General features: G+C 51.8%; 1 protein-coding gene across 1 annotated transcript in view; it reads right to left on the bottom strand.

The window, feature by feature from the left end:
• The window catches only part of ptc (protein patched), a 123,369-nt gene that overhangs the window by 10,678 nt on the left and 89,776 nt on the right, over positions 1–22,915 (bottom strand). The window contains exons 7-16 of the mRNA XM_071681921.1: positions 22,290–22,382; positions 21,679–21,800; positions 20,884–21,031; positions 17,357–17,500; positions 16,633–16,890; positions 9,875–10,844; positions 6,917–7,071; positions 6,301–6,462; positions 4,995–5,182; positions 4,158–4,532 (exon numbers count right to left, since the gene is read on the bottom strand). Of these exons, the coding sequence (XP_071538022.1) occupies positions 4,158–4,532; positions 4,995–5,182; positions 6,301–6,462; positions 6,917–7,071; positions 9,875–10,844; positions 16,633–16,890; positions 17,357–17,500; positions 20,884–21,031; positions 21,679–21,800; positions 22,290–22,382 (2,615 nt within the window). The remainder of the gene's footprint in view (positions 1–4,157; positions 4,533–4,994; positions 5,183–6,300; positions 6,463–6,916; positions 7,072–9,874; positions 10,845–16,632; positions 16,891–17,356; positions 17,501–20,883; positions 21,032–21,678; positions 21,801–22,289; positions 22,383–22,915) is intronic.

The raw sequence follows: 22,915 nt of genomic DNA, 5'->3' as shown, positions 1-22,915 counted from the left end.
GATGCAAACAATGGTACCCAGGGTCCTAATACGGCGTCTCTTGCGCCCCGGCTCTCGCTGTCTCCGCCGCCTCTACCACACACACACACACACACCACACACGTAGTCACCTTTCCGTACACACAGACCCACACAATTCTTCCCTGACCCTGATATCTCCGCCCCATCCGCACACACCCTCACACACACACACACACATACATACGCAACACACACACACACACACACACACACGCAAACAAAATCCCTGTGCCCCCAAAGAACGCAGACGGGGTTGCGTGGAAGAGGTGTAAAAAAGCAGGTGTTGAGCAGGTGTGATCACAGGTGTGAAGATTACCACCCAGCCCAGCGCCGGCTAAGATGGACATACGCACCGCCACTTCAACCCTTGGCACGCCTTACATTAAGGCTCATCGTCCTCGATGCATAAAGGGCTTACAGGTAAGAGGAACCTCTGTACACCTCCGAACTCTGTAGTTCGACCTGCTAGTCTTCAAGAGCCAGGCGAGGAACATAGCTTTATAGCTCGATGTCAGGCTCTCAAAACATGCTAGAAATTCTATAGTCACCCGTTGAATCCAAGTTTTCCACAGCGTAAGGAAAAACGGGGGGATATTTTATCACATGAAGAGTGCTGGGAGGTGTCAGGGGTCGGTCGCCTGGTGCTGATGATGTGGCTGAGGCTGTGTCTTGACCTGAGGCCACACTACAACCACCACCTGCTGGAGGTAAAGCAACGCTCGGGATCATCATGGATCCTCCGTGTCAGGTCTACTGGTCTTACTTCCTCACATTAACACTAAGCTACCGGGCTATTTCTTGTCACCTCCTCCACACACCTATCCTACACATTTGTTACTTATCCTTACCTTCATTCACTCACGGTCTTTTCTTACTATGAACTTCATACGTACAAACATGTAAGAAAGGGATCAACAAGCCTAGTTCCCGGCACGCGAGCATGGGAAGATCAACGACGTCCCGCCTGTCTCTGCTGCCAACGAGAGGCCAGGATTCAGGCAATGTTAATTCTCCTATGAGTCTTGCCCCTCTCACAGCCGTCACACTTGTGTACTCTTCCATTCACTCTGTCCTACCCTTCCATCTGCTGATCATCGCCTGGCCACTGCCTCTACACACATAGATCCTTTCCTCTGTTACTACCGTCCATTCACTCTCTCTGGAGACTCTGGAGAACCCTAATTTGCTGCCCATGATATATCGAAAGCCCTTTTACTGGGTGGTGTAGCATCGGTGGTTTAATCTCCAAACTTCCTTCTTCGGCCATTCCTCCCTCACTCTGCTCCCACACATCTATCTTCCTCTCTGGCCGGCTAATATCCGTTGATGGATCAACCTTTCCCAATTGACTACGGAGTCCCTCAGGGTCCTCTCCTGTCTCCTACGCTCTTTCACCATATAAGTAATCCTTTCCCCGCCAGCAGATAACCAAATGCACTCATAAGCTGACGACTCAGTAATGTATTCTTCCATTTTTCCAAATCAGTTCTGTCTTCTGTTACATGATGTAAGTCTCATTTTGTCACAATGATCTTATCAAGATTTGGTAAAGATTTCTAAGCGGGGAAGACGATATCTAGTTAGGTTTGGTCCGTTCATAACTCAGTTTCTGCCAACATCTCTCTTTTAAGGCACTCAGATTTTTTTCCCAGCAACTTTAACGGTTCTGTAACTCTACCACTTAACACAATGAAGATGCCTGGTATCACCATCACATCTGATCTGTTCTGTAAAGTCGACACGACACTAATACCCACGGCTGCCTCTGAGAGACTGGGAGTTCTGTTTATATGTCTACATTCATTTCTTCTGAATAGCTGAATCAAAACGGATGTATCACTTCTTCCAGTCTGACCTCAGAGCTTGTCCAGCTATCATTTGGATTTCTGTTCCGGAGATCTGGTTGCTTGTGCCATGCCCAGGATTCGAACCCATGCGGGTCCGACCCTGGGCTGGTCCGTTCCGACTCACGGTTAGTAACGTTGCCCGCTGCACGACGGAGGCGTGCGAGGACATGCAAGACCCGCCTCGGTTCTCGACACCACTTACCCAGAGGCGTCACATACGCTGGGGCTCCAGATCCTCTCCTCCTCCGGCAGTTGAGGGGAAAAAAAAAGCTGAAGCACCATCCCCTTTCACGTCACCTGCTACGTGAGATCCCTCGTCCCCCAGCTGCAGTTCCGTATCATAAACACATCCAGCCTATCGCTGTTTTCCTTCTGTATTGCTGCCACCATCAGCGGCTGGTTTACTGTGCCCCCATCACTCACTCCTCCATGCTTACTGTACGAACTTTCTCCAAGGCACATCTGCTCCCCCAGTACAGATCATCACCACGTATGGTCACATGTACACACTCCCCCAGTACAGATCACCCCCTATCCCTCACGGTCCACAGTACACACTCTACATACTCCCTCCCGGTCCACGTACACCTAGTGTAGCAGGTGTAGATCCTCCCCCCCCCCCCCCCCCGAGGTAGAGAGAGCCAGGCACCCCACCCCACAGTAGAGCGTGCCCCCGGGCGGCCGGCAGCCAGCATGGCGGGTGGGGCACGGCGACTTTTTGCCTGCTCCTGGAGGACTATAATTTGTGGATGAATGAGATCCCATCGGCGGCTCCATTCAAACCCAGCAGGCTGGCCGCCTTGCCCTGGCCGGGACCACGGCCGCTCCCGGGACACACCAGCACGAGGAAACGAGAAAGGCGACGAAGGACGCAGGACGAAGGAGGATGTTAGGAGATGCCTCAGCAACGTTCAGGGGAGGAGGGAGGCAAGCTAACAGTCCTGGTGGACGCACACACCACCTGGTTAACCAAATGCCACCTTGATAACCTCCTGCACCACGTCGTGACCTGGCTCACCATGACCCGTGACTCATCTGCTGACCTGACCCACGGCTGGGGGTCAGTCACTACAGGTTTGCCTCCAGTCCGGCTAATTTGCTCGACTTTGAAAAAAAACCCAGTTGGTCTTACGTCAGGGATGATCACCCAGACTGGTCTACTGTCGGCAGGTACTTGAAGCTCTGTCTTGTAAACATGTTAGTTTCTGGTGTCTTGTGTCTCGTACTGACGACTGTCGTTTATCGTTCTTGGTGTTTAACACGATCATTAATGGCCTTCAACCCGATCATGAAGGATCAGGTTAAGAGGTCAAGTGACTATAGTAAGGGATCCACTGGGTCCTGCTGGAGGGTTACAGGACGTGACAGTCATCCTCCTGACAGTGTTGCCAGTGGCCTCCTTACGTTCTCGGCAGCTTCCCTTTCACTGACCGACAACCTTTTCCTCGGTCATGAGGAGCTATGGCGTTCCCGGGGCTCCGGACTCACCAGGTAACACTACTACTGCCTGGCGAGCCTCGTAGACACGTACCACGTGCAGGAGGTCATCGTATTTTCCTGGGATGTGTCGCTGTTTTCTCGTCATGCGTTACTGACGCCAGAAATATTATCCTCGGTGATGACCCGTGTGGTCATCAGGGATGCTGGTCGTCCGGTGCACTAGGAACATTGTGATCATGATGTCTGCATCATATCCAGGCCAGATATGTTTAGTTCGATTCATGATCATAATAAATAATAATAATAACAATGTGTCCAATAGTACATTACTGGAAACATTCATCACCTCGTGTCCAACTAAGTGCACAATGTGTCCTGGACACGAGGGAAGGTTGAGTGGACCGTCTGTATCTGGACTACCGGAAAGCATTTGACGCTATCCCACATGGGAGGCTCATCAAGAAAGTGCATCACCAGGCAGAAATGAGGGGAAGAACCCTCCGATGGACTGATCATGTTAGTTGGAGGGAACAAAGGACACGTGTGAGAGGAGCCTATTCCAAAATGGGTTGAAGTGACGAGTGGAGTGCCCCAGGGTTCGACTCTGGGACTATTACTCTTCTTGATCTATGTAAATGATATATCTGATGACATGTTCTCCTACCTGAATACGTTTACAGATGTATGTGTGTGTGTGTGTGTGTGTGTGTGTGTGTGTGTGTGTGTGTGTGTGTTGTATGTGTGTGTCTATCTTTACGTGGAAACGAGCAAATACAATTATGTAAATAGAAAAAGACCCACGTCATGCAAGCACAAGAGGATGGAGAGAACGCTGCCAGTCTGTCTTACCTCCTGATGAACTCGAACTCGGAGAAGAGGAGCATGACGGAGGCGAGGAAGGTAGAGGCGGCGCCGTGGAGCACTGGGGCGGCCATGTGTTGGAGGGCGAGGATAACCCTCCGGTCCCGACCTCCCACCGCCGTCAGGAACCCGACGGTCACGTGCACGCAGAACTCCACGCCCACGCCCACGCTGACGATGAGCAGCACGGCCGGCACGGCGGACAGCTTGACGCCCAGGACGCCCAGGACGCCGAAGAGTTGGAGGACGAGCGTGGCCAGGAGTAGCACCACCAGCGCCGCCGCCCACAGGTTCATCAACACCACCGCCAGCACCAGGAACAACGCCGTCAGCACCGCCAGCAGTGCCAGTACCAGGTAAAACCTGCCACACCACAACCCATACTCCCATTAATGACGCCTCCTGCACTACACTCACTGTACACACAAAACATTACAAACACCTCACCCTGTTTACTCCCTTATATTCATCACTTAAGAGTCATCACCAGGGGCCTCAACTAGCCCCGTTGCCCCGAGGTGAGACATCCCTGGACGATGTCCTAACTACCTCCACACAAGTCCACACCAGTATATTGGAACAATCTGGTCTTTGCTGGAATTAAGGATTAAGGTGACATTACGATCACCTGAGCAACTGGCCAGAACACGCCCGTTAAATAGGCAAGGATGAGCTGAACAAGTTAACTATGAGAGGGCGACTGAGGTGATCTACTTACCACAGGTAGGGTGAGTGAGGTGAACTAGTCGAGACGTCCTCCTGAGAGAGAGAGTGGTGGAGAGAGAGAGAGAGAGAGAGAGAGAGAGAGAGAGAGAGAGGACTGACCTGAGCTTGATGTACTGCTCCCAGAAGGTGAATGGGACGCCTGTGGGGAAGTTCGGCAGCCCCAGCTCCTCGAACTTGCGGCAGATGGCCCGCACCTCCTGGATCATGGCAGTGATGGAGTCCGTGTCGGCCAGCTGGTGCAGGTAGAAGGGCAGCTGCGTGTACACCAGCGGGGAGCTCTTGGGAATCTGCGTCACAACGGGACAAGCGTCAACAAGGAATGGGTCAACAGACGCAGGCAAAGATCCACAAGACTTCGTCAGTCACCGTTTCAATACAAATCACTACGACGTAAAGACAAATATATAATCCACTGTGTATAATCCACTGTTAATCATAAAAATAATCAACGACTAAATACTGTACAAGTCCATAAGTGAACACCTATAATTCATAAGAATGATAAAACAGATACACAAATGGTACAATCTGGTGATGTCATACCTTGTGAACGCGCGCTCACACATGACGGTAAATTTAGCCACTTTCATACATTCGTGTTTACTGGTATCTCCTGTACAGCTGCTGCTGCTGATGCTGATGATGAACGTGCTCGAGTAATGAGGGTACGACCCGACCACTCCAGATTGCTTGGAACGTCAAATTCGAGTCCAGCATGTCCGTCTCGGCAGAGAAAAATGAACAAACGGAAGTACTGACTGATTATGTTCGTGACGTCATGCAGCCAATGAATGGAGAACGTTTGAACCCCCCCAGCACCCCGCGTGTCTGATGACGTATCGAGTGCGTCATACGATGCTTGGCACTCTGACCGCCACCTGGTGTGCACACCAGCGCCCGCGAGTGCTTCAGGACGGAGGATACATTGCCACTGTGGAAGATGGCAGGCTCGTATGGAGGATGTGATCCCGACATCTCTGGCCACTCGTGTGTCAGACGCAAGCTAGGTTTCCCAGTCTGTCTGGGCTGTGAGCGATGCCCTCATCATAAAACCACCGAGAAAAAACACTCTCTCTCTCTCTCTTCATCTAATGCATGACGTCATCCACATATCATTACGACAGCCAGTACCATTACTCGATCATCTTTAGGGGCGTCATAACTACTTGTTCTACACATGTATCAGAAGGTGTTCAACGGAGAACGTTTATAAACACACACACACACACACACACACACACAAACACACACCTTATATGCAACAAGTCAATCGGTGATAAGCGCGCGCCACCAGGTATAATTTCCAGGGCGAGCAGCACACTCCGGCTGCCTGCATGCCAGAGGCCGCCTGGCGGCTGCTGTTTAGGTTTGGCGATGCACGACCACACACCACCCACCGACCCACCTTCAGATCACTGTCGAACCTGTCGTGGGTCCACTGGCGGGGCTCAGGTCGCAGGTCGGCCTGGGAGGCGCTGTAGGCCAGGGCGTCGTTGCTCACCCACGCCGTCAGGTAGTTGTAGAACGCCTTCGGGTTGATGATGCCCTTAGAGTCCACCAGACGGATCTTCAACACACAGACACACAAACATATGATTACCATTTTACTAAATCACAAGGTCATCATGACACGAAATCATTTACCTGACTCGTTACGAGCCGTCGAGTGTTCTTAACAAGTCGACTCACACGAGACTGAAATGTGTTCAAGAAACAGAAGTGAATCATTTTCAGTTTCGTTGCTGTACTGTTCGTGAGACACTGTCACATTGTAACACCACTAAGTCATCAGTGACACAACCCAAGCAACATACTGAATATATCAAGTGATTTATAAGTCAAACACAACTGCTCAGAAACTTTTCTCGAGTTTTTAAGCATCAAACATATCAATCTTTCTCAGATAAGATGACCTACAAACAGAAAATATATCAGATAAATCTAGAAGTGTAATGAGGTCTTAGTACCTCCATGTGTCGACCTTGATGAGAGGAGGTCGACGTGAGAGGACCGGGACCTACCTGGTTGACGAGGGAGAGGTCGATGGGGTTGTCGACGTGGCCGGTCTGCACCAGGAGCTTGTACGCCAGGACGCCGTCGTCAGAGGCGTTCTTGTACCACGTCTCCTGCGTGATGCACCCGTCGCGCCAGTCCCGGTCGAAGGCTGCCTGCAGCCCTGTGGTCAGGCACACATCAAGAATTATTTCCAGTACACATCCCTGCCACAGTGGGGCCCACAACACCCCCAGCGACAACAGCTACATGTACGCGAGGTACAGCTACATACTACACTCCCACCACTACACTATCGGGAACACTCGCACCACTACACTGCCGTCGTCCACTTCCTCACTGCTCGCATCTTTCCTCCTCCTGAAGTTTATTATTCATCAGGAGGCAACATGCCACGGCCCGGGGGCGTTACATGGTACAGTCGGGCTGAAAACAGCGGGTTGGGGAGGACACCTGCGGAGCGCCACCTGAGGAAGGCCCTCACGGCTCATCAGTGCCACCATGATCACTGGCACTGAGGGAGATGAAGGTGCGCCGGGACCAAGGCAGACGGGACTACTATAGCTAGACTCGGAGAGGTGCCAACCAGGTTCCCTCACCCTCCACCTGCCTCCCTGCCGGCTAGTCTGCCTCCCTACCATGACGTCCACTTTATAACACAGGAAGTGTAGCTATTACTACACCACAGGCCTGTCTGTCCCTCACACCACACAACACTCCACCTACCCTCCTCATCACCAGGTGCGCGCCGCTACCACAGTTATCATCAAACATTTCTCTTTCTACTGCAACGGTGCCACAAATTTCCCTATTGTCTACATCATCATCCGTCCATCGCCACCCCCTCTACAGCCTCCTCCAAGGCCTATCATCATCATCCGTCCATCGTCACTCCCTCTACAGCCTCCTCCAAGGCCTATCATCATCATCCGTCCATCGCCACTCCCTCTACAACCTCCTCCAAGGCCTATCATCATCATCCGTCCATCGTCACTCTCTCTACAGCCTCCTCCAAGGCCTATCATCATCATCCGTCTTCGTCACACGCTCTACTGATCACCACCCGCCACCCACTACACTCAACAACCACAAACAGGTATCACCACAGCATCACTCACCACGTGTTCTTAACCATCGTTGGGAACTTGACGCTACAATGACCTCTCCTCACTCGTCCTGAGGTCACCACTGTATCACCGAGGTCAGTGACCCATCACTGCTCCTGGCACTGTCGGAAGTACCTACAGTAAGACCGGTTATAACCACAGATGACACTGCCAATGTCTCTTTTTGTTGATCCTGGCAGGTCTAATGCTCACGTGAGAATGTAAAGTAGGCAATAAAACACCCCGGTGAATGATGTGTGGGCACGGAGTACGTCCGTAGTAATTAATCTGAGGGACGCTTTGACGTGTGTGTGTGTGAGGGAGGCAGACAGGAAACTATCACAGGGGCATGACAGACAGCCACGATGGTGGTGCTCCAGTAAATCTTTCCCCTCCTTCCTCCCTCCCTCCTTTCCTCCGCCTCTGCCATCCATCTCCGCAACACTCCGGCAGATCAGAGCGATAATTTGAGCCTCTTTATCATCCACGCCACAAAATAGATCCCGGCACTAAAAATACGACGTCTTATATAGAACGAGACGAGGAGGAGCCAGGCTGGGGGAGGGAGGGAGGGAGGACGAGTGATGGCGAGGTGTCAAACATCGTGGGTGGTGGTGGTGAAGGGAGGGAGGGAGGGAGAGGAGGGGCGAAGGTTTGGTGGGGGTGTTGGGAGACTATGGACGACGTAATTTTTCTAGTCATTAGGTGTGAAGCAGCTGGCAAGGGTCTCTGACGTCAACGCCCAGCTGATCCTGCCAAGGGTAAACAAATATAGATGACGGTATCGTTGAAAACCGAGAAGCTACGCCCCTTTATGACGCCTATATCAAGTACTGTACGCTCGATCCCTTATGTTAAGCCATCAAATTCCATCAGAAATCCCCCAGAGTGAGATCAAGGTCCTCTCTTGTGAGCCCAGGTGCAGGGACGCATCATACGGGTAAGTCATGCTATATCATGCACATGAATGTGTTAATCATATCAAGACTTACCCCAGACCTCCTGTGAAACCTCTGTACCTGCCTGTATGTCCCCCATGTTAAGCGACACAAAACTAAAATTACATAACTGCCAGGTCATGTAACTGTTACATAAAAGCCTCCGTCTGTTACCCATTTTCTGATGTTCTCCCAGGCCTACTCTGTACCTTGCCTAGTGCAAGGAGGACGTTATCTGTATGGTGCGCGTGTCGTATACTATTGTATTGTATTCTGATCTCTCTGTGTGTCCCACAATCGACATTACATTATGTCGTTTCCCACCGCACACTGGGAGCGTGCCGTCCACACTGTGCCTACCTTTCCTGACGTGGGCGCTTCCTGTACCTGCTTCCACCTGACCCCAGCCATGCGTTGCTGACTCGTGCTTTCCTTGTGAAGCTTCGTACAATATAGCCGAGTGGGATGAGATACTCACCGCAGACCATGGTACAGGGCACTGAAGATGGGTCGTGCCCAACGATAAGCTGTGGTACAAGGGCTATACAAGAGGGGCCAGACCTTAGTGATAAGCCATGGTGCAAGCCTTCGTGAAGAGAGGTACTCATTACTAAAGCATTTTTCACAGCCCCTAGATAAGGGCGGTACTCACTGATAAGCCGTGATACAACGGCCTTAGGGATAAGCCACGGTACAGGCTCCCTAAAGAAGGGATGTTCGCGATAAGCCATGGTAAAGGTCCCGTAAATAAAAGCTGCATTACCGATAAGGTTTAAGAGAAGGGCGGTACTCACCTATAATTCATGGCAGAGGGTCTGTTCCATTGCGAGAGAGAGAGAGAGAGAGAGAGAGAGAGAGAGAGAGAGAGAGAGAGAGAGAGAGAGAGAGAGAGAGAGTCACGGGAAGGCATGACAGTACTCACCAATGAGCCAATCCCTGAAGAGCGAGAGCCAGAACTCTGGCAGTCCTCCGTCGTCGTTCTTGATGATGTGGCTGACCCTGGTGAAGGCCTCGTAGTAGTGGTGGAGGAGGGGCTGCTTGCTCGGGTACTCCAGGTTGCCCTGCGTCACAGCGAACATGTTGTAGAAGCCGAAGTAGCGCTGCTGGGCCGACAGGAAGGCGTACTCCGGCGTGTGTCGGGGAACTATGTCGGTCAGGTCCAGGCCGTCCTCCACGCGGCTCACGCCCCACGCCGCCGCCGCCACCGACACGATCAGACCCACCACGGCGGCCGCCTTAACGGCCCCGTGGGTCAGCGCCGGCCCGTAAACCGTGCCCGCCAGGTTGCCCACGCTCCAACCCGACCAGAACTTTACCGCCGACGTCCACGCCCGCGAGAGGCCGGAACACTTCTTCCTGCCGCCAACAAGGTCGCGGGTGGAGGCAGCAGTGGCTATGGACTCTAGGGATGGCGCTGATGGGGCATGAGGGTCAGGAGGCGCCCCCCAGCACTCCCGAGGGGCGACAGGAGGCACCACGTGGGTCACGGTGCCTCCTCCAGGGGGAGGTAAAGCCCGAGTCACCGTGGCTTTTCTCGTGCGGTCTGCGGTGGGTGGAGGCTGACGGGAGTGTCGCACTCGACTCCTACCTTCCTCAGCGGCCGCCTGGTGCTGCTGCAGGGGAATCACCTGGTCGCTGTGGCCGCCGCCGTGCAGGCAGCAAAAGATGTCCGACCTCTGAGCTTGACGCCGCCGAAGATCCAGACTCATGACGGCGGGGAAGACAGTGAGGGCGGAGACTAGGTTGACCAGCACCAGCAGCGCCGCCTGCAGGCAGAAGGTCCGCAGAGCAGGAACGGGCACCAGTGCTCCCGCGAAGAGGGCGCAGGCGTTGCAGACGGAGGTGAGCACGACAGACACTCCGGCCCGCTTCACCACCTCACCCACACGCTCCTGTAGGGGGTAAGTGACCAGTGACAACCTGAGTGATGCACGGCGCCCACTGAGAGGGGAGGGAGGGAGGAGGAGGAGGAGGGTTGAGGTGGGTGATGTGACGGGAGGGAGGGTAGCCTGGGGGTGGGAAGGAGGGAAGGCTGTGGACGAAGGATGGGAGGGAAGAAGGAACATGTGTGTGTGTGAGAGAGAGAGAGACAATACAGTAATGACTACAGACTTTCTCCCTACCTGGCCTGGTACACACTGCTGCTAATAACAGATAAATCACACCACCCAAGCCCTCTCCTCCAGCCCTTCCACTAACCAGAAAGGTAAGAGGCCGAGACCCAACCCCTTTGTTAGCCATTACCGTGGGCCAGTGTGTGTGTGTGTGTGTGTGTTGGGGGCGGGGGTGGGGGGGGGGGGGTAGGTGGGGTGGAGGCAGAACAGTGGTACGCCACACTCCACCCTGTTCCCCCCCTCCCCCCTTCTCTCTCTCTCTCGGCCGGAGTGAGATGTCACCGTCAAAATATTGGCCGTGTACGAAGACGCGACCAGACCAAGATGGTAGGGGAACCGGCCCGTCCTGCGTGCGGCTTCCTAGGCCCACTGGTGTGTGTGTGTGTGTGTGTGTGTGTGTGTGTGGAGAGACCTGTACACTCGTGTTGCCCCGTCTCTAAACCTTGCATATGTGTGCGCATAAATGAAAGAATAAATAAATAAACACATGTGTACGTGTAATAATGATAATAAATGATGAAGCCAATCAACAGCGGCTGAAGCCTGAAATCATTCAAACTACAGACCAGACAGAGAGCAGGGCTATAATACAGGAAGGGAGGAGGGACTGAGACAGTCCTGACATACACACTAGGGTGGCAGTCTACCGCTTACTGATGCTTTCTACAATGACTAGGATATGGGGGCCAGTCCTGCAGCGGTCTGTACTAGCAGGGACGGCCTTCATACGGCTGTGGCAGGGACGAGGGATGTCTGGAGGAGGTGACGGTGGCGGGTATGGTACAGCAGCTTCCATCGGTGGTGTTGAATAGCTCTATGCACGTGGTAGCTAGGAGGATGGGAGCGAGGGGTGTAGGTCACCGCAGACCGGCGGTGTAGGCATGGGAGGAGCCATACCGTCTTCACTGAGCATCTCCTCCTATCCTGACGCACCAGCCTCACAACCCTACCTCCTCCTTCCTCACCCCCAGGACCTTCTCACCCTCACATCTTGCAGTCTCTCACTCCCCGTCGTCAGCCTGAGCGTGAGGCCTCACTCTGCTGGCTCGTCCTCATCCTCAGCGGAGACCCTTCTAAAGTAACTTGACCAAGAGGCCGTCCGGCTGCAAGATCCAAATCACGATAATATATGGTACGCGGCCATACTATCACTGGCTGGGTGGCGGCTCTGGTTGTGGTGTAAGCGACCCCTCCTGCCCTGCCGGGTGCCACCCTCAACCATCCGACCCCAGCAACTCTCTCCCTTCCTCCCTCCGGTGTCTTCTGATCCTCATCTTCCATCTCAAATCCTCATCATCTCTCACTCACCATCTTTACTCCACTCTGTATCCCTTTTTCTCTACCTCTTCCGCCCTTTGTAATTCTTTATGTCTCTTATTCATTTTCTTTTTGTTACATTTTCCTCTTCCTTTGCTGGTGTTCATGTTTCCATCCTCTGTTCCACTAATGTTTACTGTACCTTCTCCTCTCCCGCCACATCCCAGGTCCTTCGACTCACGCACGTGTCACAATGTTCTCCATTTCTCCACCATTCATACTTCCCTCACATCTGTAGCCTCCATCTTACCCCATCCCTACCAATACTTGACTAGACAAACCATGAGAACTGGTTTACCCATCTTCGACCCGCTTCCATCATATGTTCATACGGTTTTTGTCTCATATAAATCAATATACCATGCCAATTTTACACCAACAGAATGAATACTTGTACTATCTTCTAAAAATCGAAGAATTAAATTTCAACCTGGTCATGAGACCTTAAACTAGTATATATCTAAGTCTCGGACATTTGGACGGTACCTTAAATATCATCAAACACATCAAGATGGACTGACCATGTTGTCAATGTCAGCTTCCAGTAACAGGTGCAGCAGCAAGTGTACTGTGACTGAGGAGGCCATCCAGGGTGGGGTGAACTTACTCGGACGCATAGAAGAGACGGACGAAGAAGACTGACGAACACATGTGTGAGACGTGGAGGAGCAAAGACTGTGTACGAGATGGAAGGATCGACTGCAAGGGACTCTGGGTTGGTGAGGTCCGAACAGCCAGGAGGGCGGGAAGGTTCCAGCAGCACTGGATATAATGAAATGGATCGGTGTGGTATACGGGGGGTGGCAGGTTAGGGAAGGCAACGACGTGTTGTCAATAGGCTGAACTAAGGCAGACGATATATATATATATATATATATATATATATATATATATATATATATATATATATATATATATATATATATATATATAAGGTGAAGAGGAGAGAGGAGTAACGTAAATCTTTCCTGACAGAGCAGACCTGTACACTGGCTGTCCACCTCCACCCTCGCCCTCCCTCCTATCTAAGTATCTTGTGTGCCCACTTGTTTGTCTGTCTGGAGACGGGCCAGTGAGGCGGGGTCACGTTGCACACAATAAATCTCGAGGAAAACTAGTTCTCTGGGAAAATTATGTCTTGATTTGTTGGTCCGTGTGGGTGGCTCAGTGTGTCCGGCTCTGGGTGGCGGTCGCATCTGCTGTGGACGGCTGAGCGAGAAGGAAGAGCGTCTTGCTGGGCATGATAGCTGTGGGTGCTGGGCTGGGCACGGGCAAGTTAACTGTGGGAGTGGAGGTGGGTATGAGCAAGACAGCTGTGGGCGTGGGTAGGTTAGCTGAGGGTATACTAAGTCGTGACAAGTAGTCATCATCCTTGCGTCACCGTCAATCGCTCTTCCTCCGCAGTCTTTGACATTTCCATTTCCTCTCTACCCATCACCTGCCTGCGCCCCCATCCCTCTCCCAGCACCACAGAGCCAGTATCGGAGGATCAGCGGCCAGGCTGGGCCAGGCCAGGCCGGGCCACCATCCATCACGGCCAGCCTTATCCCGCACCATCCGCCACGAGGCACCGCACCCGACAAATTGTTATTGTGCTCACTCCAGGGAGGTCGCCCCAGGCCACGCCACGCCACACCTGCACACCAACACCAGGCCTCCCCAGGCCACGCCACGCCACACCTGCACACCAACACCAGGCCACGCCACGCCACGCATGCACACCAACACCAGGCCACGCCACACCTGCACACCAACACCAGGCCACGCCATGCCACACCAGCACACCAACACCAGGCCACGCCACGCCTGCACACCAACACCAGGCCACGCCACACCACACCAGCACACCAACACCACCTCAGGCCACACTTGCACACCAACACCAGCCCACGATACACGCCGCTTACTGAGTGTATACATCAAGGAAGAAAATCATGCGATATTCACCCAAAAATGAAAGAAAAAAATTGGTTAGTTGCCCAAATACCTCAAAGTTGCATTCCACTTACGGCAAGTACAGAGGCAGGACTGTTCCTGTGTCAAGGTAAGGGCGGAAGGAGAACCCTGCCTGAAGGTCAAAGAACTAAACATTGCAAGAACCAAGGCAAACAGACCCACGTGCGAGGTGACGAACCAACCAGGCCATACCGACGGCGCAGTAAACCACAGTGGCCTACACATCATCATCATCATGGCAAGCCATACAACATGACCATGACGAGGACCACCTCCAGGGGGGTGGGGGGGCCACTCCACCACTCAGTATCAAAGACCAAGTGAAATCAGACCACCACAATCTTCCTGGGGGGTAAGAGCAGCCCACCCTGGGCGACACTAGGGCAAGGCAGACGACAGGCCACTGCCAAGCAAGCCAGGCTACACAACCTCCCGCACCAGACCATGTACCAAGAGGACGGGCAGGCAGGCTTACTATACACGAGACACACACACACACACACACACACACACACACACACAAGGTGGAGACCTCCCGGGAAATCTGCCGTTCCTCCAGAGGTTAGAGACTGAAAATATCTCAGATATGAGGAGAAATTAAGGGTGTGTGTGTGTGTGTGAAGACAGGGGATGGAAGACACAGTGCGATCCTCACAACACTGGGTGTAAAAAACGAGGCGCGTCAACACGGGCACCCTGCTGTACACTTTCTTGATGTACAAATTTATGGTGTACGGAAAAGCGAACAGAAAATGGGAAACTGAAAAAAAAGTTTTGTAAATAATAGTTGACGAAGAGGAAGAAATGATATATGAGGCAGCAGTGGCACTACCACTCCTTATGTTAATGTTATCTTCGTGTATACCATGGCTGAAGGTGTGTGGTATACACGTAGGGGGACATAATGGCGGGTGGGGGGTCAGGTAAGCTGGTCAAGGGGGCAGTTGGGGGAGGGGTGGGTGGAGGTAGTACGAGATATGTACATCAATGGTGTGTCTGTCTCAGGCGACGGGAGCCACACAGACACGTAGCACGGGGATGGAGTGGAGGAGAGGCGCAGACTGGACGACACGGGTGCACGCTGGGTGGGTGAGGGAAGCGTCATGATACAGACTGTACGAGAGAGAGAGAGAGAGAGAGAGAGAGAGAGAGAGAGAGAGAGAGAGAGAGAGAGAGAGAGAGAGAGAGAGAGAGAGAGAGAGAGTAGATGCTTGCGGCGCGGCGTCTCAGATGACATAGATAGCAGTGGTACAGCGGGACACAGCGGAGGTGTGGGACCCCCTACGGAGCCAGCAGCCCACACCTAACACCAGCCTATCCCACTCCTACCCCACCACCTCAATCTAACCCTTCCATCCCCGTGGCTGGAGGGGCCGGGACCGCACCTCCGTCCCAGGCGACACTGGGCCCAAAGTCTCAGGAGATGGCTATCCCAGCGACGGCCATCGTGGTACCTGTTGTCTTCAATGACCGCGGGTCTCTAAGGTCTTCATTCCTACGCCTCGGTCCGCCAGGATAACATGCTCATCTGCTGCCCTCGCCCGCACCACAACGACCGCCCACCGTCCTACACCCACGCCCCAGCGTGTCGGGCAGGGGCGGGCGGGCGTCGTGTGGGCGGGGTGGTGTTCGACGTCTAACGCCAAGCTCAGCTCAACCTTTGTGTCGCAGGTGGAGGAGATTTGACCGAGGTGTGACCCAGGCCGCGCTAGTCTGTATCTAAATATTTGGTGTGTGTGTGTGTGTGTGTGTGTGTGTGTGTGTGTGTGTCCAGTATCTGGTCGATATCTACTCAATATCTGGTGGATATGTGTCCAACATATCGTTGGCATATAGTCAATATTTGGTCGACATATGTCCAACATTTGGTCAGAATACAGTCAATATTTGGACATATGTCCAACTTCTGGTCGGTATATAGTCTGGTGGGTATGTACCTAACATCTGGCCGATATCCACCCAATATGTGGCGCGCGTCGCATATGTTCCAACAACTGGGGGACATGTACGCACAACCTGGCCAATACATGAAGCATACCTCATCTCAACCACACATAAGAACATTTCATTTTACGATGTGTCGAGTATCTTGCTGGAGTGGGTCATTTACCCACCAATACACAACCAGGGACGTGGCCTAGCACATGGCAAGCTGGGGGCTTAGCACACAAGCTGGGGCCTAGCACACGACAAGCTGGGGCCTAGCACACGACAAGCTGGGGCCTAGCACACGGCAAGCTGGGGCCTAGCACACGACAAGCTGAGTGGGTCAGCTCCGGGGGGTGGCACTCACCTGGTAAGGGATGAGGTTGTTGTCGGCGGTCTCCGTGAAGGTGTGCGCCAGCAGGAACATGTCGTCGACGCCCAGGCCAAGCGCCAGGAAGGGCAGCACCTGCGTCGTGGAGGCGTTGAAGGGCAGGCCGAGGAGGGCGCAGAACCCCAGGCCGGCGGCCACCGTCACCGCCACCAGGAGCACCCCGGCCAGGCCCAGGCCCGCTGACGACCGCACGGAGTCCGACAGCCGCGCCAGCGACACGCAGGCGTACACCAGCTGCAGCAGAGAGCGGGAGGGGCAGCGTTAGTACACACTCAACACGGTTCCTGTCATCACCGTGATCGGTGCTACCAACCACAGTCACCATCACCCCTGCCTGGTCCAGCCAGCTGACTGGCTTAATAACCTCGTGTTTCTAACTGTGTCACAATGCGTAAACATAATGGACGGATTACCTAATCAAACTGGATCATCACAGGCAGGAACTAAACAAGGTGTTAGTTACTTTCTTTGAGGTAAACAAGAAATGACAACGTTTTCCATGACAGTAATATTAAGATATTAACTGCAAGTCCTGTGTGAGTGTCCTCTGCCTCACACAATACTCCCCCGGCACCATCATGTATGTACCAAGGCATTATACTCCTGGCTAACGGAGGAGGTCCGACGACAAGGCAATGAGACCAACTCCCGCTACCGTAACCTACACCAACACCCAGGTCCCTCCCTGCCAGATACTGACCATGAAGACGTAGCCGAGGGCGACCCTGGAGGCGGGAACCTCGGAGAAGTCCCTGAGGAGGTGATCAAGGGCCGCGCTGGAGAACGGCAGAAGCCGGTAGGGTCGCGTCTCGTTGTGCAGCCGCTGCGTCTCTGTCAGCACTGCCTGCAGGAACATGGAGTAAGTGATGTCAAATGTGCTGCATGATGGGTGGCTGGCTGCTGCATGACTTAATGACTGGTTTGTGGTGCATGAATGATTCTATGATTAACCTGTGGTTTATCAATGGTTCCCTGGTTGATTTGTGGCTGGTGCATGACTCTGACTGGACGGTGAGCTGCATATGACCTCAAGATTTGTGGGTTAGCAATGGTTTATTGGCTTGTCTGTGGATTACAGATACGGATGATTTAACTATATGTCCGTGGGTATGAGGGTGATTCAATGGTTCGTCTGATGGGGTACACATGATTCAATGGTTCGTCTGATGGGTTACACATGATTCAATGGTTCGTCGATTCATTTGGTCAAGTATGGCCAAAGCAGATCAACTTGAAGGGTCGTAAGATCAGGCTAGTGGTTCAGAGACCTTGCCTGACCACTAGGCTATGGTCTGATCAGGTTAATGGTCTGTGGTCAAACTGACACTATAGAATAACAAGTCAAGATGATATCCTCAAAAAACTAAAAGCCTTACACAATATTTCACAATTTCTGGCGATCATTAAGAGTGAACACAGCGTAGTATGTGTTATGATCTCTGTATCCAACCCTCAGACAATGTACAGTAAGAGGTAAAGAAATTAACTGCAGCTGAAACATTCTACGTAATACTTAATCTTATGAATCAATTAACTCGAGAAGAATTGATTAAGAAAAAATAACTCTGGAAACATGCATTAGTTCCAACCTACCTTTGGTTGCTGTATACTTACATGTGCGGATCACGAGATTAGACTTCTACACAATGTATCCACTAACACATTCACATCACAGATACTATCATTGTTCCATAGCAAGACGAGAGAGTAGTGTGTCACCGTGTTCAACACGAGCCTTGTCGCACCCTCTGGTCTGGGGAGGATGTTCAACCTCACACACCATGAACACATGAGTCACCTGGTGAACAACATTTACAACATACATAGTTGTCTTCATGGTAGGTCATCATCTATGTGATGCACTGCCAGAAAGAGCCATGTCCGTCCTCACCTGCGGTGTAATAGGCCCCATACTGGCGGAGGTGTAATATAGGGCCTTACCAACACGACTTCTCCCAAGTACCTGCAGCCAGACCCGCCCCTAGTGCTCCTCCGCTGGGCTAAGTTCATCATGTTTTAGGTGTTACAACCCAGACCCACTAAATGGTGTTACGTGTCTCGTCAGCGGTATACATTGCTGTACCTCCATGCATGACACCTCCTCCCAGCACACCTCCCCGGGAGGCCAACTGCCTGTGTGTACCTACTCGTTCCTACAAAACTCTCTACTGGTAAATACCAGGATCGTCTTCCACTACGTGGATAAGGAAACGTTTAGCACACACTCTCTCTCAACATAGGGTACATCAGGCCAAAACGAGAATGTACATCTCAAGTTTCGTGACCGAGTTTAATAAAAAATAATGAAATAATAAAGTCCAGAGGAAGGGAAGAATGAAATGACTGTACCTGAGTTAGGATAAATGAGTTATAGTGAGACGCTCTACTACTAGACGTGGCTGAGAGGCTGGAGGGAGGTAGGGGCTCTCGGGGACAGGCCAAGACACGAGGGTGAGGCAGATGAGGGACGAAGCAGGACCAGTACGAGAGAGAGAGAGAGAGAGAGAGAGAGAGAGAGAGAGAGAGAGAGAGAGAGAGAGAGAGAGAGAGAGAGAGAGAGAGAATATGACACTTGGTCGCAGGAGGCCCGTTCCCCCCCCCCCCCCCCCTTTCGCGGACCACCCAGATACACAACGCACAAATCTCTCTCGTATCTCTGACCATTATTCAGCATAGGTTCGAATCCTGGGCGCAGCAGTCGGCCTACACCCAACCCAAGTGTTCGTTCTCCCTTCGCGGCTGGTCGAGAAATGGGTAGCTGACTTGGGCTGTGGTGTGTGTGTGTGTGTGTGTGTGTGTGTGTGTACACACAGAGGAAAAGAAAGACATGGTATATACATACAAGATAACGAGACACGAGTGTAAAACTCCCTCGCCGTAACACACAATCAGTAATCACAAATAGTAAACACATACACACACGACCTCCACCGCCCACAACCTGCCCGCCTCACCCCCAACCCGTATTTAATTATGCCGGCCAGCCACATCGTACCACAACATATCCAAATAGGAGGCTGGGAGTGTCAGGGAAGGATGGATACTGGTTGTGGCCCGGCAGGGTGAGCTCTGACCCAGAATAAATCGCGTTAATTCACTCCTCATTTAATTAATTCTCAAATATATCTTCTTTCCCTCCCCCATCCACCCCACCCCCCTTCCTCTCTTGCATCATTAAGAAGAGCATATGTTATCCACAAGGGAACAATGCTCGGGGAATTGCTTGTGTTAATTCATGTTGTGTGAAGGCAAAGTTGGAGCTGTTGTCTGTTTTTCTTTTCTGCTTGAAGAGTTTGGTGCGGAGGTGGGTGTTGCAGTCTGCCATTCTTCGTTCGTTCGTGTGCATTCATGGGACTTGGTTCGTATCTCAGAAGTGAAACTGACAATGATGGTTTCTGAGTATGCCAACCCCGCACACCTCCTGCAGCATGTGAGCCAGGCTCGTAGTCCGGAGCAACAGGCGTCCTACACCAGCTGTAACGTGATACATACTGCCTTGCTGGTGCTTCAGGCACCAGTGGGCCAGGAGGCAGGAGGTGAGGACTGCGTCCTGCTTCTGTGTGATGGGCAGTGTGTTCTGACGTGAGCTCTGCCCCAGGACACAGATGGTGCGCCTCTTGCGTCAGGGGAGAGGTCGAGGTTCTGGTGGTGTGGCAGTGGACCTGAGGAGAAGTGCCACAGCAACTGCAGGTCATCGTCTCGTGCAAGGCAACATGACAAGACCCCCAAGAGATGTAGTCCTCCCGCCGGTGTAACGAGAGGCACCTCTACTGCAGGTAATCATTCATGCACGAGTCCTAGCAGGGCAGAGGAACTCCTGGGCTGATGAGAGAGACAACCTCGGCAGCATAACGTGGCACAACTCTCACCATACACACCAGTGAAGGTGTTCCTGCCTGTATCACTGCCATTGTTATCCTCTACAAGGGTCTACCTCAGGAAAATACATGGAGGAAACTGACGATAAATGTAGTGACATGTCACAAAATCTACTTCACTTCAGGAACCATAACACGTAGTGTCAACAAACAGAACCACCTCAACGGGAAACAGTACCGTTAAATGCTACCACTGTTGATACTTACCAAGAACCACGACCAGGTGCGTAGGAGTAACAGAGAGCAGGGACAACGTGGGCCCAGAGTACCTACCTGCGGAAGCACTACGCATCACAACTCGCCAGCAGCGGGTCCGTGACCGTGCCTGCCTGGGTGCTCAATGACCTACCTCCGTGAACTTGTTCTGCCACGCCTCCAGCAGGAGAGTAGCCTTCTCCTGGGACCAGTCGACGTGGTGTACCCGGTAGTCGTCCTGCCAGTACTCGTACAGGTTCTTGGAGCCCATCAGCTGCACCATACTCTGCAACGCCTCCGCCCTGAGGCACACGGGACACAATGATGATCAACCCGCACTGCACAGTGGTATACAATATCATATACCCAAACATGTGATCAAACACAACACAAACACCTGATCACACACAACACAAATATATGATCACACACAACACAAACATGTGATCACACACAACACAAACATCTGATCACACACAACACAAACATCTGATCACACACAACACAAATATATGATCACACACAACACAAACATGTGATCACACACAACACAAACATCTGATCACACACAACACAAATATATGATCACACACAACACAAACATCTGATCACACACAACACAAATATATGATCACACACAGCACCAACATAGGTTCACAGACGGAATCAGTTTGTCAGAATAACCCGGACTTTTGTACACTTGCATCCCCTGTACAGAGAACATGTGACCCTTCACAACCTACAACTTCCATGCAATATTCCACTCTATAAATCCAACACCACCTTCCACGGCCCACAATTACCGCACCATAAGCCACAACTAAAACACAACCTTCCATACCACTTTCCACAACACCGTCGGCTCCAGTTTTCCCCCAGAGCACATTTCTATGACAATAGCCAAGGGTATGGAGGAGCCCCCCGAGGCGGCAGGAGGAGGAGGACCTACCTGACGATGTGGCCGGTCTTGTTGGTGGTGGTGGCGCCCACAATCAGGTCCTCGGGCCAGTGCATGTACTTGCCAGCGAACCCGTAGCAGCCGCCCGTCAGCTCGGCCCCCACGTCCGGCGCCTGTACACACAAACACACACAAGACAAACTTATTGACAGTCGTTCTACAGGTGACATACCCTCCTAACACTCGCTATTTTGGCCTGAACATCTCTCTATATAACTGGTCGCTTGTTCTTCAGCCTCCCAGGCGAAGGTCTACCATCACTTACACTTTAGTAATAAACATAAGATGGTAGTTGATGAACAACACAAAAGCTGGCTGGCTGACGACTGCCGTTACCAACTTATGTGCATCTATCTGCATACCTACATATTTGTGTCCACCCATCTCTATATATCTATGTCTCATGCATACATCAAGTATCTATACATCTACCTACTTATCAGCTATCTGTGGCGTTATCTATCAACTTATATTTAATGATCCATCAGCCTAATATCTATGTACATTTATATTCTATCAGGGTACGTACATAACTGACCCCCACCATCCTCAGATTACAATTGGTACTGGTGTCTGGGCGGCACTGGTGGCCCCACACTCACCTGTCTGGAGTGCTTGTTGGGTGCAGTCTCCGGGCAGAGGGGGTCGCTGGGGTCCAGACACGGTTTCTCCTGGTAGGCTGTGGTGATGCCCGCCTGCACGGGGAGGAGGAAGACAGACACCCACGTTAGCTCAGCAAATACCGGTGTGTGTGTGTGTGTGTGTGTGTGTGTGAAGCGGTGAAGATACAATGACTGGATCAACAGAGAAGTGAAAAACACGGGGACGAGAAAGGTAGTGGAAATGAAGACACGGGAACTAGATCACACTGGGAAAAGGGTATACACAACAACACAACGGAAGAGAAAGGAAAGAAAATGAGATAAAAAAAATAGATCAGTAAACAAGGGAAATGAGAATATAGGAAGTGGATATCAAACACGACACTGAGGATCATTAAACAATGGTTAGGAACACTAGAATGAAAGAAAGTTTTGCAGGTGATGAAAAATGTATGTAAAATTGGAATCAGAAAACGGAGGAACATGATAAACATGAACAAGAACACTGCAGGTAAAGAACATGTGACTGGTTGATAACAGATGAAATAATATGAATTTGGAAACTATATATGTAAAAAACAGAATGAGGAGGAAACTCTATGATAAAAAAAAATGCAAGAATTGAT

This window comes from Panulirus ornatus, chromosome 33 (assembly GCF_036320965.1).
Source record: "Panulirus ornatus isolate Po-2019 chromosome 33, ASM3632096v1, whole genome shotgun sequence".
NCBI lineage: Eukaryota > Metazoa > Arthropoda > Malacostraca > Decapoda > Palinuridae > Panulirus > Panulirus ornatus.
The sequence above is the reverse complement of the archived record's forward strand: the minus strand, read 5'-3'. Positions and strand labels throughout refer to the sequence as shown.